Raw genomic sequence first — 17,741 nt, 5'->3', positions numbered from 1 at the left:
GGTGGATAATGCAGTTGCAAAAAAGGAAACTGCCACTGTGGGCTGTATTAACATCAGTTTGTGTAAGGACACAATAGATAGTTATTTTGTTTTACCGGGTATGGATGAAGACTCAGCTGGAGGGCTGGCCTGGTTCTGGGTTCCACCCTAGAAGTGGAGGAGGAGCGGGGGTTGTCTAGTGTCAAGGAGAGAAGGCTGAGGAGGAAATATGGAAGTGGTCTTCATACTGGTTAAAGCTCAGGATAAAATGCATTGTGATCAATTGTTTGCCATGTACACTTACAGTAATTCAAGAGTTATCAGCTTAATTTGCTGTGATAGGGATGAAATTTTGAACTCTGTGCCTTCCCCTCACCAAAGGTTCTGCAAATGCCAGGTGATGCCATAGGCATCTGTGACACAGCTAAAATGTAGGCACCCCCCTCCTGCGACAGTCACGTATCTGGTTACGGTGATGGTGTGCCCACAACCATTGGGTGACAGAGCTGGAGAACTCTAATGTGCCCCATCCCATGAATGTGCGCCCTCCCTGGCCCTGCCTTTTGGTGATAAGGTTGTCGTACGTCCAGCCACGTTACGGGGAATGAGGCACAGTATGCGGTACCTGCACAGCCCCATCCTGATCAAAGCCATCGTGGGTTGGGTGACTTCTTGACATTTCTTCCAGCCCCACAATTCAATTATATTCTGATTAAGTTTCTTGTAGAAGGGGAAGAGTAGTCTGACAGCTTCCCTTCTGCATTGATTGTTTTAAGGTAGATCTTAACCATAAAATATTTCCATCATTTGTTTAATGCTGATATTGCATCTGGAGTGATGAAAAAAAAAGTAAATAAAAGTGGACCTTACTCTGAAAAATATATTAGGCAGAACTAGAAATGTGGCAATAACGTAAAGGCTTCATTGATTTGACGTAAGAACAGCAAATCCTTGAACAGATTGACTGAAAAGTGTTATGAAGATACAAAATATTACGGCAATCATCCTGTTATTAAACCAAAGCAATGCTAATATTTCATTTAGGACAAACCAACTTCTGCAGAGTTAGCAGAATTTTCCTTAGTGATATAAATCTAAAGTAAGCTATTCTTCACTCTCTAAATCTAAAACTGCCTCCGTGTTGACAGAACGGTAGTGACAAAGTGAAATCCATCACATGACTTTGAATTCCTTGTTCTGCAAATACCCTGTGGAAGACACCATTAGTTAGAAATCCAAACTTTTGCAAGACAACAAAAATCCTTATATATCAGTACTAGTCTGGGACTTTTTGCAGTAATATGGCTTATATAAATAAATTATGTAAACACAATACAACTCCTGACAAAAAAAGAGAAAAATGTAATTAATTCAGGCATTCTAAATTAGTTTATCCCCCGCAGCCTGCTCTCCACAAGTAATCTTTTTATCCTGTTAATCTATCTAATGTGTCTTTATCTTATCAAACAGTACCCAAAATTAGTTTCTAACAGAAATTAGAACTCTCTTAATATAAAAAGTATCATTCTTTTTAAAGAATTGTCTTGAGAATAATGACATAATTCTGAGCCCCTTGCTTGTGGAAATCATTTATTTTGTTTAGTAATGAAACTAAATCACTAAGAGTCTGGCTAAACAAATACTCTGACACAAGCAGTACTGAGTTGTAGGGTGTGCATAGATTAATAGATATAACACCTTTCCAATAGATACTATTATTTTAGTATGGAGAAGCTTAACATGGTAAACCAATGCTCCGTGGGAACAGAAAGAAGACATTTTTATGACAGTGTAACTGTGTTCACTGAGTCTTTTTTATGTATGTAACTACTACAACACAAAAATTCATAGAATCATAGAATGGTTTAGGTTGGAAAGGACCTTGAAGATCACTGAGTTCCAACCCCCCTGCCATAAGCGGGGACACCTCCCACTAGACCAGGTTGCCCAAGGCCACATCCAACCTGGCCTTGAACACCTCCAGGCATGGGGCCTCAACAACCTCTCTGGGCAACCTGTGCCAGTGCCTCACCACCCTCACAGTGAAAAACTTCTTCCGAATGTTCAATCTGAACCTGCCCTCTTCCAGTTTAAAGCCATTCCCCCTTGTCCTGTCGCTACATGCCCGAGTAAAAAGCCCTTCCCCAGCTCTCCTGTAGGGCCCTTAAACAGGTTTATCTGCCATAACTATTACTTCTGTTTATACAAATGAGTTGAAAGTTAGTGTAATAGCAAAGTAAATCCATAAAAGACTAAAAATTGCTAATCAGAAGATGGAGAGAAACAAAGTCAAAAGATTTAACTTGCAGCAAAATTAGCACTTAAAATTGAAGTCTGATTCTCATTTACGCATCTGCTCTTTTGCACCCATCTGACAGTGAAGGTAAGAAGAGGGAAGGGAGCATAAATCTGGCTTGCACCTGCATTTGAAACTTGGTTATCACCAGTTCTCTGGAAATACACTACTAACACTAATGACCGCAGCAAAGGAAAACCATAAGGTGCTATTGGATGTAAAAGCAACCAGAACCCGTGGCCTGAGCTGGATCTCTCCTGATCTTGCTTTCTTCAATTAAATTCAGTCCTGGCAATCAAATTGCTGTAAACAAACTGCTCCATCATCCCTTCCTTCCTTCCTTCCTTCCTTCCTTCCTTCCTTCCTTCCTTCCTTCCTCCCTTCCTTCCTTCCTTCCTCCCTTCCTTCCTTCCTTCCTTCCTTCCTTCCTTCCTTCCTTCCTTCCTTCCTTCCTTCCTTCCTTCCTTCCTTCCTTCCTTCCTTCCTTCCTTCCTTCCTTCTTTCCTTCCTTCCTTCCTTCCTTCCTTCCTTCCTTCCTTCCTTCCTTCTCCATCTCTACATGATCCCACCTCACAGGTTTAATCCCAGAAGCCTCCCTGTTGGTACCTCTCAATTTGCCCCTCTCTCTAGAAGAAAGAGGACCGTGGTGGGATCATGGGGATGAGAGATGGACATAATGAAGAGCCGGCCTGGGTGATCTCTTCACTGAGAGAGAAGGAAAATGCTGGAAAATGTGCCTTGAGGGACAGGTCTTTGCAAGCATTTTGAATTCACCAGCTGTGCAGGTCCCTGGCTAGGAAATAAAAAAGTAGAAGGGACTACAGTTTGGCAGCAGTTTTAATTCACCATGAAAAATGGACATCATGGTCCTCCCGCTTCTCCATCCTCTCTCCTGAAGGCACAGGATGGGCAGAGGCATGAATACAACTAGCATACTTTTACACCCCAGGCATATCTACAGCCTGAAAATGTAATGTGAATTTCTACTTATTTCAAAGTACTTACTATTTTAAGTGGTTTTTTGTATTTTTATTTGTATTTTCTCCTCTGATATTCAAAGATCTTGAGGAGGACTTCTCAGAAATAGATCTGGAAGGAGGAGGATGTTGTTAACACTAGAATATCTGTTGAGTGTCCTTGAGATGAAAATGTTAAGTTTGCATAAGAGTTTGCAATGGTGTGCCCCACTTCAAGACAGAGTTTTGTTTCAGACACATAAAGATATGTTCAAGTAAGCGTAGCTGACGAGCAGCCCACCTGAACCCAATTAGGTAGCAATCTTTCCAATAAATAGAATTAGTAGTGGTATAATCTTAGCAGCGTGACACAAATTAAACCTATTTATATAATCCACAAATAACTGTCATAAATTTTTAAAGAAATCTTTCTTATCCTTCATTTTATAAACCTGCTTTCTGCATTCCATTGGCACTTCCAGAGAGATTCTTCTAAGCAGCTATATGGTTAGTTATATAGATAGACAGCTTTTAGTCTTTTCTAAAAATATTTTTTTGCATCCTGGACAGCTTACAGGATGTTTTTCAGAAGCCAGGTAGGAGTTAGCTGGAGCAAGTTCACACTGTTGGGCACTTCATAGATCATTTTTTTATGCACCATCATGCACATAATTTCCTACATGCATCACCCATGGCATTAAATCAGATTTATGTAGAACACAAGATGCTCCCTCCTCTTGCTTTCCTAGTTGCTGCAGAAAATCTCCATCATATTTTATGAAAAATGAATCCATGCTGTGAAAAAAATGCTAGAACAAGCAAACTCTATTTATTATCGCTAATTGATTTGGATATTTGCAGGCATATATGTGTAAGGCAGTGAATGAGTATGAGCTTGATTCTTTGCGAGTATATGGTGGTATTAAAAGTTGAGCATGCATGGGCAAGACAAGTCATTTCTTAAAGTTATTAAACAATGTCTCTGTTGAAACAGAAATGCTCCATCAAATAACAAAACATTGGCAATAACAGAATGTAACTGACACTGTCCATGTTTTTACATCTATTGGTACCCTGTACGTTTTAGAATCTACAAGACACCTTTGACTGGGAATGTCTCTAGTTAATCAGAAAGGACTGGAACAGAGAACATAAATAAATAACTCAACTTTTCCTGCTGGAAAGATTCAGTTTGGTTTCTCATGATATCTGGAACTCATGCCCCCACCTGAACCAAGAAGTCTCCCTGGAAGACTCTGGGTCCTTCTGGGGCTTCCCTACGGGGTTTACAATGACTGTGGGATTCCTTCTACAGGGTCAGGAGTCTCAGTGTGCTGAATCCTGCCTTTAATCTTCATTTCACTTTCATAGCCCCAGCCTCAGACAAAACCCGGCTTCCACTTCAGCAGTTTGGACACCCTTATTCAGCTGAGACAGCCAGCTGTGGGCCTGGGAGATAGAGAAGGAGCTTCAGCTCTAGAGGCAGGAGTGCTCTGAGTGCCCAGTCCTTGAGACCTCCTGGCTCCCAGATTTACCCGTGGGTCTCTGGTGCCACAAGTCCATCTCAGTTAGCAGTTACCAGATTTGGGCCTCGTATTTCATTTGGGAATGTATAGAGTAGTGAACACAAAATAAACAATTAGTGGAGAAATGGGAAATAGTCTGGAAATGTAGGTTTATACTACATAAGAATGAAATCAAATTTAAAATACTGAAACTGTCCATTAACTGAGGGAAGAATTTCACCATTTGATTCTCGTACCGATCTCAATCTGTCCGTGACTCAGTTCAATGTATCTTTTAGAAAGCTGTTCCAGTAAGAATCTAAACCTTTTGATGAATTCCTCTGTGTTTCTAGGGAAATGAATAAACGTCTTACAGAGGAGCAAGCGAAGAAAACCTACGATCGAGCAATTAAATTAGAACAAGAATTTGGAGAATATTTTACAGGTATGATTTTATTAAAAGCAATTTTTTTCCCCCCAAGATATAGTCTTTTATTGCAAAACAACTGGATCAGCTCTGTCTCTGGCCTACAGCGCATATCAGTATAGTGTGCCCACAGCGGGGACCCCTGGCTTGAGACTGCTGTTTCCCTGAAATTCAAGCAGTTGAGGTATTCGACTCCTCAAAAGTTTGATGCCCTGAAGAAATAGCTATGCATGAATTTGATCCCCTCCCTGACCCGAAACTTCTTTTAATGAAGTCAGTTAAAACGCTGCATCATTGTATTTCTATAGACCAAAGAATTCCTCACTAGCTCAAGGCAAGAGCTCAAGCTATGGATCATGGGAGGGAAAGAGAAGGGCATCATTCTTCCTGACCTGGAAAAGAGCAAGATTTAAGACCTGCTCTGGGTCTCAGCATTTCCTTAGGGCAGGTTTAGGCAGTTCCTTACTGAGGGGACTGGTATTTTTGGGTAACACTCGGAAGTCCCTAATTATCCCTCCACATGTTGACAATGCGCATAACCTGAACTGCAGTTCCAGATTCCTACTGGAGGGACAAGGAATTTAAGAGCATAGACACTGTGCTTTGTGTTGCAGATTTTTTTTCTTCTGTCAACTTGGGCCTGATCTTGTTAACTTTTGCAGCTGAGACTTAGTTTATTATAACCAGGTAGGTCAGGAAAAGAATAGGCTATAAATCAGCTGCTACTCACTGCTGAAGTACCTCCTAAATCAAATGAAATGTAAAGCTTGACTCGCAACAGTGGGAACCTACCATGCTGCCCGCCCCTAGGACAGAACTGCTAGTTCTCTAACCTAACCTAGCTCGGTCTTCTCACCACAAACAGTGGGATGGGTGTCTGTCATGGGACAGTGCCGTTGGTTTGAACTTAGTTGCCATCTGCAGGGGTATGACTTTTCCATAACCAGCATCACAGTCTGCTAGTATTCCTTCTCACTCCATCAGTATCTATGAGTACACTGAAAATCTGCTGACACTGGATTCTGTAGAATATATCCATTAAAAGAAGTATTGATATGTTTTCTTGCTGCAGCTATTGTCCAAGGAGATAGCTTAGAAGATATATATAATCAATGCAAACTTGTAATTGAAGAACAATCCGGGCCTTTCATCTGGATTCCTTCAAAGGAAAAATTATAAATTAGCCACTGCACCTCTGATTACGACGGGAGAATATTTAGAAGAAAACTATAATATACTATTTGGAGGCTTTCCTGTTTTTGTTGCATTTATGTTCTTTGCAGTCAATGTGAATTTTGATGAATGTACAACACAAAGTGTTTGAAGCCATGAAGGACACTGATGGGTCAAAGGGTAGGAACAAAAAGACTTCTACCATATAAAGCAAATCTGTTGTGTGCTCAGAGCACCAGTTGTAGGTATAAACTTTTGACATGGAGACCCTCTGTCAAGGGGAGCTAGCCACCTCCTGTGCCCATGCGGACATTTTGATAGATTTTAATGGCTGAGCTCAGTGTGTTGATTGCTTTAAAGAGAAGTTCCCAGCTCTTGAACCTCATATAGGGCTTGATCCTGCAAGGCGCTCAGCACTCGACCCCAATTCCTACACATGAGTAGCCCGTTGACTTGGAGTCACTTGTGATCTTTCCCTATGCCGTTCAGTCCTGTCAATTCCAGTAGGACTATTCATGTGCTCAAAGCTAAGCACAGGCTTAAGCGTTTTGCTAGATCAGGGCCACATGCACCTTGCAAAATCAAGCTCAGAGTACTTGGTCCACTTCCTACTGAAGTCACTGGTAGGACGCTCTTTGACTTGACTGGGAGGTGGGTCCTCTTCTAAGCTTGTCATTGCACATTTGTAGTTGGTACACCTCGACTTTGGTAACTATGCACATCTTTTGATTTCTGAAACCAAGTCAAGCATTTCTTTTTTCCCCTTTGGAAACACTATTGCATCAGGAACTAATAACAATATAGTTTATTTTATTGGAGTTTGGGGGTGGGAGAGGATGGACGCATTTCACATCACACATAAGTGCACACGAACACATTCCCATGCGGACACACACATGTATGAGGATTCACAGCACCTATGTTGACAAGGAGGGATACAACTGGGAAAAGCTTTAAAATTTTTGATTGTCTATTTTATCATTTATATTGATAGAAGGCACTTAAAGATGGAATAATTTATAAAAATAAAGGTATATTGATGTATAGAAACTAATTTCTATAGGTAAAAATGTTTTTGTGAGATATTTTGTAAAGATTAATTAATTGAAAGATTAAATATTTACACCCTTGTGCGACTGTAAAATGTAAAGAGGACCATCAAGTTGCATTATCCCTTTTCCATAACAGATTCTCTATTCTTAACGACAAGCAAGACGATTCCTTAAATTGTAGCCGTCATCTTGTTTTTCTCTCGGTTTAATCCTCTCCCTTGCCTCTATTTAATCATGATGAACTCCTGTGGAAAGATCTCTTGAACTGACTGCCCTGTAGGACCTTTTCTGAACACAAAAGGATAATGCCTCTTTAAATTGAAACGGACGACTTCTCAGAAGCAAAATGTCAGTGCTTAAATGCAGTTAATAATTTCTCTCTTGGAGGGAGTCACACTTCACCCCCAAATGTTTTATGATTCTTCCTGTTTCTTTAAAGGAAATACCAAAAGCATTTGATCTTTCCTCTCTTTGCAGGCAGGCAGGTCATCAACTAACTTCTATCTTCATTCATTTCACAGTCAACAAGGGTCTTTAAAGCAAAAACTGAGGCAATGGACATTTGTGAGGGATTTGGGGAAAGTCTGTGGACCTGCAGTTTGGGGTGCATGGAAGGGGAGCGGGAGGTATTTTTTTCTCGTTTCACACTGCCCTTCCTTTGCGTACTGATGCCGTTCTTCACTCTGACACACAAAGGGACAACTACAAGAGATATTTGTGATAGTAAACTGAATTGCCTTTGCTGCTGCTGGACCAAGTTTTCTAGAAAACCCACGCTCTCCTGCCTGCTGCGCCGCAGGAGCCCAGTGCTTCTTAGCTGGTGGCTACAGTAACACTAATGCTTAAGGACGTTTCAAGGACAAATGCTAAATAGACTCCTCAGTCACTCGTCTATCTGAAGCTTACATTTCTGCACCCCGTCAAGCTGACGGGTATCTCCAGCCAAACCTCCGCGGGCAGCGCGACGAGCTGGATGTTTGCAATACAGCCACCAGCAGTGACAGGGTTAAAAAGGCGGGCATCTTAGTGGCCCTGAGGTGGCCTCTCACTTACTGCCCTACTATGGTAACTTTGAGAAGTTCACACTTCTTTAACTACTCTTTTTCTTGCCTGGCCAGCGCAGATTTGTAAACAAGGGTGTCAGTTAAGTCTCCAAAAGAGCTTTGTAACCAGAAGGGCTAGAAACTTTTTTTTTTTTTTTTACAAAATGTAAATGAATGAAAGCTTAGAATTTGGATATTTCTGCAGAAATCCACAGAGTGACCCCAGATCTTTGGAAGCCATGGATTTTTCCATGCTGGCAAAGTACTATTGCCCCAGGTTGGGAAATAGCCCACCAGACCTGAAAAAAAAAAAAAAAAAAAAACAAGTATCCTAAAGCAGGAACTTCATTCTAATTTTCAGCTCCGTTTTTAAGCAATCAATCACATCTGCTTCTTTGTTTCTTAGTTCAGCATGCAGCCTTTTACAGTACTATCCTATTAGTAACTGTTTTGCTTTGTCATGTGCTGTGCTTTACGGTGAACAGTAACACTATGGCTGAGTACAATCAATTTTTCCATCAGTCCTTGGTTACTGTAGTAACATTATTTATTTTTCCCTGTCTGTTGTTTGTGCTTCCAGTTTAGAGTTGCCATTGCACTTTTTTTTTTTTTAAAATAAAACATATTTAAAAACAAATCACCAAGAGAAGCAGTGAGAGGTCTTATTTCCCTTAGGACTTGTACTCCCATTTGTTTTGTGCGTTGAGGTTTTGCGTTTCATGTTTCAGCATCCTCAGAGCTGCAGTTCATTTTTGCGTTGCAGCTGTTCAGATCATACTGGGTGGTAGTGGGAGGAGGAAGAGAAACATAAGATTCATGCAAAATTACATCTGGTGCAAAAAAAAAAAAAAGTCCAAACTCACAACCCGCAGCGATTGGCGCCTGAGACCATATTGGTGCTAACACAGCTTAGCATAATCAGATTCCTCTTCTGTCCATGGAAAAGACCTTCAAGCGTCTAAACATGAGACAAATGCAAACGCTGGACCCTTTAGGAAAAGTGCCAGATCACACCCCTGGTGCTATTTCTCATGTTCTGGCACAGTGTGTAGCACCGTAGGGTCTAAGCAGAACCAAAATTATCACAGCTTTTTGTCCACCCATGAATGATCACAATGACATCTTGCTAGCTTTGTGCAGATGTGCAATATTACAACCTATTTATTTCTCCTTGCCACAAAGCATCTTCCATGCACTGACTCATTGAGAGCTTGCTAACAGGGCTCAGTGAAACGGCACTCTTTACTGGTCTTACGGTCTGACCACTAACCAGTGAAAGAGCCTCTTTCTTGCTTAATTCCCCCTTCCTACAGAGGTACCCTGTCCATGCTAGCGCTTTGTAATTTCTTTGGTAGTAAAGGCTGTTTCTAGATAACTATTCTGTGATGTAATTGTGTTTGTAGCTAGCATGGTTTGATGCTCCGGTGTGGATAGGGTCCTAGGAACCACCCTGTGAAAGTCAAGGATAAGAAATCTCTCCGTTGCACTGAAATTTCAAACCCTCATCCTGGAGAGCAGTGTGGAACCTGAGCTAATAACCACTACGAGCCAGCGACAGTGTCCTAGTTATACAACGTCCACCTACCTATTTACAGTAGTTTTCTATGAAGAAATTGTTGGTGTTACACCTTCACTGTTACTTGCTCATCAGCACTCATACAAATTGTATTTTTGTTTCGGTCTTCTTATATTTTAGTTTGTGTTTTTTAAATTGTATCCCTGACCGGAGGATTCAGTGAGTGACAACACATGAGGATATTTGGAGGAAAAAGAGTGTTAACGAAAAAAGTCTCAATCTTTTTAAGCTGCAGATTTAAAGCCATAATATCTGCTGTGTTCACAGAAAGTGGTCTTTTATCCTTCACAGCTTTTAATCTCAACATTTTTTTCTCTTGAACATTTTGTCTGCCATGTTACGCATGCGGTTCACTGTTCAACTGCATTCATGTGCTCAAGCTCATGCCTTGGTGGAATAAATGTATTTTCCTATTCCATTAAAAATCAGACATCTTGTCAATTAGTTTAGAAGTAAGAATGAGATTGTCACTATGTTTAGAAAGAAGGTTCCCATTTTAGGGCACAAATCAGCATCAAAGGTAACAGCAAATAACATCTAAAATCTATTCAGCGTATAGCCGGCCTAAATCCTTAGCTGGTGTAAATCACTGTCACTCCACTGATTTCACAGAATCATAGCATAGATTGGGTTGGAAAGGACCTTTAATGGTCATCCAGTCCACCCCCCCTTGCGATGAGCAGGGACATCAGTGGAGTCCGTCCCATTTACACCACCTGAAGTTACACATCTGTTCTCCCCATTACACTGGTTTTTTAGCATTACTGTAAAACACCAAGGCCACATGATTAAACAGCAGCTCAGCACTTTCCATCATTATTTACTGTTTATATTACTGTAGCACCCAGAGGGCCAAGTCATGGACCAAGATCCTTTTGAGGTAGATGCTGTGAAATTGCTGAACAAAAAGACACCCCATGGGCCAAATGCTGCGGCCAGATTTTCAGAAGGCTTCAGCCCCACTGACATCTCACCAAAAGCAATAGGAACCACTACCCCCTTGGCCCTTTTGAGACTCTGTCTTTAAGGTGAGGAGCGTGAGATGCCATCCATCATCCCTCACACCACATTAGCAGCTTACGCCGTCTGGCCCTGAGCTACAGCGCAGGCAATTTGCCTTCGTGTATAACAATATTTCTGTGGATGGGCGGTCGCCAGCATCCTAGGCAAGATCTTCTGGGGGGTGGGGGGGAGGCAAAAAAAAAAAGGGGGGGGGATAAAAAAAAAGGCAACACTGTTGGCTCTTAGTGGGATAGCAACCTTTTAATTTGTGTTCCTAAATTTGAATCGGCCAGTTCGAATTTCCGAGTGCAGCAGCCTGTACTCAGCAGGCGGCTCCATCCGGCACGCTGGCCAGCGCGCGTCTCTTCAGCGGGATGTTTCTCAGTCCAGCTGTAGTGTGGGGTACTCAGAATCTGAACTGGAGTTTACAAAATACCCTGTCCAGCTTACACTCCTGTTATGTGTAAATACTCTGCGCATCCATTCCATTTGTGTAAAGAATAAAGCACACACAATTATAAAAATTAAGATGTATATTTCATACTAGCTGTGTCCTTGCTTATTTATTCCGGTCCAAGCTCTCAGCTGTGGTTCAGTTGTAAATGCTTGATAGAGTGTTTATAAATATGTCATGAATTTTATTATAAAATATTAATATTAAAGCATTTTTACACTTTATAGCAAATGGCTTCTTCACAAGGCATAATTTGTCTTTTTTCCTTAAAGTAGAATAGTTAAAGAGAATGAATATGCTCTTAATAGGTCTTGAGACACTATCACATCTATCACACAAGACAGACACAAGTCTGGAAATGGGATGGTGCTTTGAAAAATGACTGAGGATACAGAAACTGTGTTCTTTATTGCACTTCTTTTTTTTCTTTTTGACTTCACATTGACATGGAAGTTACCACCGAGAAGATTCACTCTGGCAAAGTACCACCACTTTCTCCTTAGCACCCTTCTGCTCTGTATTGGGTATCATCAGCATCTTGATGAATAATTATCAGAATTTTTTTTTTTAATTATTGTTCCATGTTTCTGACATCACAGCACATCCATTGGGATAAGGACTGTAATAATTACACGCTTGTAAGCAGCTTGGTGGAGCATAAACTTCAGTTGTGCTATAGAGTCCCAACAGCCCAAGAACCTTGGGTTTTGGCCATCCCAGGAACGTCTTTGCAGATGGCTTGTGGGCTCCAGGGAGGCCAGCGAACATTATCAGTCTCCGGCAGAGGCAGAAACATGACAGGGACACTGCTTTCGACACACAGACGTTGCAAGATTCAGTCTGCAGAGGACCACTGGGCCTCCATATGGCTCTGGGAGCCGCAACTGACACCATAGGGAGAAAAACTGTCCACAGAGTTTTACATGCATAATCACAAGGATGGTTAATCATCTAAACATTCATTGTGAAGCTTTAGACTTCTCTATTAGATTCCAAAGAGGGAGAGAATCCAAACAACTGTTCACATTGATATGCAGATGAGCACAACTTAGGGGAAAAAGAAGTTAGCAAGATATTTTTGAGATGCCAGCCTGCTTTACTGAAAGATTTTTCACAGCAGTAAGTTATTGCTCCAATAATCTTAGCAACAAAGCGAAGTTGCTTTCCTGAGCAGCACTGTACAAAGCAGGCTGTAGGTGGGCTCTTCGTTACAGAGCAGCATCTCTTATTAAAGTGTTTTCTTCTTCAGGCAAACCTGAGCTAATTCCCCAGACTATATTCTGCAAAAACAAGAGAAACTTGGAAAATAATCTTTATAAAATGCCTGGGAAGCAGGAAATACTTAAAATTGCAGGAAACTAGACACGCTGTGACTATCGATTCAGGCAGTGGTGGCAAACCTTGCCAGCCTGTCACCTCGTCCAGGCATGGGGTATGCCCTGAACGGCCACATTCTCTCATTTGTCCCACTGCCTTTTAATGGTCCCTTCACACAGCTAGCCAAATATCTGGACTCAGTTGTCCAATCAGACTCCTGTGGCTTGAAAGACACTGTGTCCGAGTTTGAAAAATTATTTGGGACCAACACTGCAAGATAGGTGGGCAGTACTTCTATGTACAGACCCCACCAAGTGACTAATCCATCTTAGGAAAGTTATTTCACACTGATTTTCAAAGGAATTTAGGTGCCTATCTGGCATCAGCAGTTATTAATTTCACTATAATTGGAGAACTTTACAGCTGGCACATAGCAAGGTAGTGACACCTGGGTTTATGTCACCTGTGGCAGAGCAGGAAAATGGAGCTTCAGTTCCTAAACCTATGGGCACATACCAGATCCCTTTCCCTACCAGCAATCCACACCGCAATCTTTATTGTCAAAAATCTTGGACGACACAGAAATATGTACCATAATAGCCCTACCAGAGCAGGACTCACCAACAGCACCATTACAATGCCCATTGCTGCAAGGAAGGTGGCACCACAGCTGCAGAGCAAGGGCTGCTTGGGCGGGTTGGTTGGACAGGTCACCAGTAAAACAGCCACAGCTGAACTGGTCTGTAGACCAGTTTAGAAAGCTTTGGTCAAAAGCACAGCTCCCTTGCTCAGTGGAGGAGGGTTGTTCTGGTTAGCACCCACCGCTGCAGTCTCCTGCTGATGGTTCCTCCCCGACACAGCGGGAAGCTGATGGTGCCAAATATCCCAGGGAAGCAGAGCGTGGTGCTCAGAAGAGATAACCAATTTTAGTCAGCGAAGAAATTGAAATGCTTGCTGCAGAAGCTCATTAACTACTGTCAACTGCTCATTAGCCCTTGATCTAAGCAGAAGCAGGTGGTGGCAACCAGGGAAAATGAATTAGGTCTAATATATTATTAGTGTAATAGTAATAGGGCTGTTACAACATCAGTAGAAAAGCAATACACAGCTGGCCCCTACACTACACCAACTGATTAGCTAATGTCTCAGGCTAAACAGCTCGCCTGAATTTGAGGGATTGCTCTGGTATGTATGGAAGGTAAAAAGCTTTCACTTAAGCTTCTCACAACTTCCCCTCCACACAGCGACTCCCTGACATTGCCGAAGGCTTTGCCTTGCAGTAGTCTAGAAATGCAATACGGCATCAGCTATAAATTGCAATTTGCAGATGTTTTTAAGATGCAAAACTCTGGGACAGGCTTTAAACATGTCAGAAAATTACCAAGGTGCTGGGAACCTGGAGTTAAATCCACCCCTAGCAACAGCTCACAGGAAGTCCCAGTCTGAGGCAGAAATTCACCAGTGGCACCAGCAAACTCTGTCTGACCTCTGCCTGACCTACCTGCCCCGGCACAGTGCTCTGAACAAAAATCATACCAGACTCCAAGGAAACATTTTCTTTAAGGTCTTCTTGCCGCCTTCTCCCTTTTTCCCAAGAAAGGGTGTTGCCGCTGTGCCATCTGCAGTAATAGCTGATCAAGGGGCTGTTCATTGTCTTCAAAGGCAAAGCAGGGGCTAAATTGCCGCAGTCATCACCATGTTTAAGTACGAAGTGTCAAACCTATGTGAAACACCCATTTCTTTCTCTCTTTTTTAACAGAAAACGTTTCAATTGCTGTCAACCCAATGACTCACAGAACGAATCTAAAGGGTCTGAGGGTAAATGCTCGTCCCGTGGTGCTGTCATAGTTTCTGCTCAATAGGGGGTTTGGACAGGCTTCGCAGGACAGGAGCCACCAAAGCACCCTTTTTCCTCCTCTGGGGGTGTATTTAGTGACCGTATTCTGCCTGCCTGCATGTGATTTGCCGGGAGGCACTTGCTGACTAATGGCAATCCACCTCCAGTAAAATATTAGACAAATATTTTCTGAGCTTTTAACTCCTCATCTGGATATAATCCTTCTTTAATAGGGCTGGCATTTGCCGTGGGTAAGTATGCTTATCAGCTTATAATATAATCTCACGGGCAGCGTATCCAGAGCCTCTTTTTTCAATAGACACCACATCGTCCAATTTTAGAGATACCAAATGAGAAGAAAAACGCTATTCTGAGGCTGTGTGTGCTAAACAGGGAAAAGCCCTGCAGATCCCTGACCGCGGCACTTGCCAGAAGCAGCATTTCCAACTACACGAGCTTAGGTGTTCACCTGACCTTAATCCCCAGTGCAACTGGATTTGGGGAACGGGTGCAGTGTACGGAGGTGAGGTAAGTGGACAGTGCCTTATGCAGCTGGCTGGATTTGGGGTGGGAAAGGGGTGGCAATCTCATCAACTGTAGCAGGTAGGTAATTAAGGCCATAGGCCCAGAGTTGATGGTGAGGTGTGGGAGGAGAAAGGTCTCACATTATTCAGTGCCTGCTTCACTCCATTAACCTGCAGAGTTACAGACGGAGGCTAAAGGGTCTCTGATCACAACCTTAGATAGGGCAAATACCAACAGCAATGCATTACAGAACCTGAAATAAAACACTAGGGACGAGGCAAGTGGTAATTCAAAGTCCTATGGAAGAAGCAGTTGTTAACGGAGCCTTTGCTTACAGAAACAAATGCCCAGTGACCACAAATTTCTGCCCTAAATATAGCAACTGCCTTCCCTTAAGCAGGACTGGAGGCACCACAGCGTGTGCCTGAGAGTGACCCACACAGCCCAGGCACGATCTCACTGCTCACAAACACTTCCTGAAGGGCACATCCATACCCGTGTCCCAAGCCACCACCCTAAGCCAGCTTCAGTGGCTCTGCAGAATAGCCGCAGTCTTGTTCTTCCCCACGTGCACACACAAGCACACACACACAGGCACATACAGAGCATCCAGGGTCACAAATCGCCGACCTGAGCAGCCCAAGTGTCTCAGCATCAGAGGAGCCGCTGTGGCACATATCCAGCTGCAAACACTGAGGGCAGCGGTGCCGTATGTCCCTCCCTGGACTGCAGGCACCACGTTCCCACCTACAAATCTCCAGTGCAGCACCCAGGAACTCTGCAACATTTGGGCACCCACACTCTCAACAGGTAAACTTTTACAGGGCAGCTCTTCAAGGTCCCTCACGTGGGTACCCAGGCAGTACGTACAGCCCAGCCCAGGCAAGGAATGCACATAATACATTTTCTATATAGCTGTCTTGAGATTCAGTGCAATGGAGCTAGTGTCCCGCTGGATCGCCCAGCCTGGCTGGAAAGGTTTTGGGAGGAAAGGGGAGGATGCACACACAGACAGTAGTATCTCACAGAAGGTTTGCCACCCTGGCTGGAGTAGAGTCATCGGCATGCTGGAGGTACAGGTTGGTTAGGAATTAATTCTCTTGAGAGCAGCTAGAGCTAAGTCTTCCCAAGCTTCCCGTAGAAATACAGCCAAAGATTTGTATTTGCCCTCGGTGACACTTGCTGCCCATTTGGTGTTTGATTAGGGAATTCGTCTCCGTGTGATGTATGCCCACGGTGTGAGGGAGTAATAATGGTACCTCGCACTATCCCACCATCTGCACGCTCTCTGCTGTACTAGGACAGTGTAGGCGAGCAATAATTTAAACCACAGCACCTTTATTGCTATTTCTTAGCCGGAGGTTCAAGAAGTGCAGACAGGGGACAAAAAAAAAAAAAAAAGATAGGAGAGTGATGTTTCATTGCAAAGGCCATGATAAATGCCTTTGTTTGAGCAAGGGTAGAAAAGGTGTAAAGAGAGAACGTGGAAGTGAGGCAAACAGAAGAAGCCGGTGGCAGAGGAAGGGCTCAGCCATACGCAAAGAGGGAGGAAGGGGGCTGTGAAGCCAACAGTCGCAGAGCCTGAGGATATTGTCCAAAGTGATATGAAGAGCTAAAACTGCTCACAAGGAGCATTAGTCTCTCAGGACAGTATTTCCTTTTGCTTCAAGAAAAACAAAGCAAAGCATTGATAACTAGAATAAAAAATAAATTAAGGTACGTTGGCTACTCTTCTTCTCCAGCCTCTTTCAAAGAAGAATAAATATTCCTCTGTATTTTGCTTAAACCTCAGGGTGGAGCTAGCTAATTACCCAGGGTGGGCAGGCATGGCAACCAGAAACCCCCTCCAGGTAGGAATAAAACCTCCCTTATGAACCTACCGCATCCAGGCTCCTTCTGAACAGCAGCTGGGATGCTTGTGACTGGCTTGTGGGCTTCTCTACACAATGGGTCTGCTTGTCTCTTTGGCTTGACTTGCTCTCAGAAGCTGCTGGACATATAGTTCACAGCACTTGCAAGCGATGCGTGCTGGCCCCACAAGCAGTGACCCAGCCATGGTGACAGCACCATTCGCCACCGGGAATGGAGGGGTGATAAGAAATAGCTGCACAGCATCAAGTCCAAAATACGTTATGAATCCAGACACCGGGCAATGTTATGGAAACTGGAGGAAAGGAGAAGAGAAAGAGGGCCACCACATCTTGCCTGATGTTGCCCTGTCCTAGCACGATCGAGTGGGGAGGCTGCAAGGTCTTTGAAAATAATTCAGCCTCCATTTCACTTGAGTAAAGCTTTACAGGCACTACATTAACACACTAAATTACAGCCATGCTGGAATTTGGCCAAGACAATGTGCCAAGCACCTCTGCTCTTCCAAACTGTGTCAGGAGACCTACCTCCTTCACTAATACACACTTCTCAGCACTTCGTGCTATTTCCGTAGGTGTACAGGTTACAGCAGCACCGTGGGTCACTGTTATAGTAAACAACTTGCTACCCTAAAGACATCCTAAAGATCAGTAGGGATGAGACCAAAAGGGAAAAAGCAGGACAAAAAGCTGAAGGGTTGCTGTGGCCATGACAAGCTGACACAATGACA

The 17,741-nt window shown here is 43.1% G+C and overlaps 1 protein-coding gene across 8 annotated transcripts in view; it reads left to right on the top strand.

Moving 5' to 3' along the window:
- The window catches only part of DLG2 (discs large MAGUK scaffold protein 2), a gene marked incomplete at both ends in the record, with an annotated part of 916,537 nt that extends 910,195 nt beyond the window's left edge, over positions 1 to 6,342 (top strand). For all 8 annotated transcript variants that reach the window (XM_082494340.1, XM_082494344.1, XM_082494343.1 and 5 more), the window contains 2 exons: positions 5,090 to 5,181; positions 6,236 to 6,342. In XM_082494340.1, the coding sequence (XP_082350466.1) occupies positions 5,090 to 5,181; positions 6,236 to 6,342 (199 nt within the window). The remainder of the gene's footprint in view (positions 1 to 5,089; positions 5,182 to 6,235) is intronic.
- Between the last annotated feature and the right edge of the window lie 11,399 nt (positions 6,343 to 17,741).

This window comes from Vanellus vanellus (genome assembly GCF_965231255.1).
Source record: "Vanellus vanellus genome assembly, chromosome: 1".
In the NCBI taxonomy this organism is placed as follows: domain Eukaryota; kingdom Metazoa; phylum Chordata; class Aves; order Charadriiformes; family Charadriidae; genus Vanellus; species Vanellus vanellus.
Note: the sequence above shows the minus strand (reverse complement) of the source record. Positions and strands in the feature narration are given on the sequence as shown.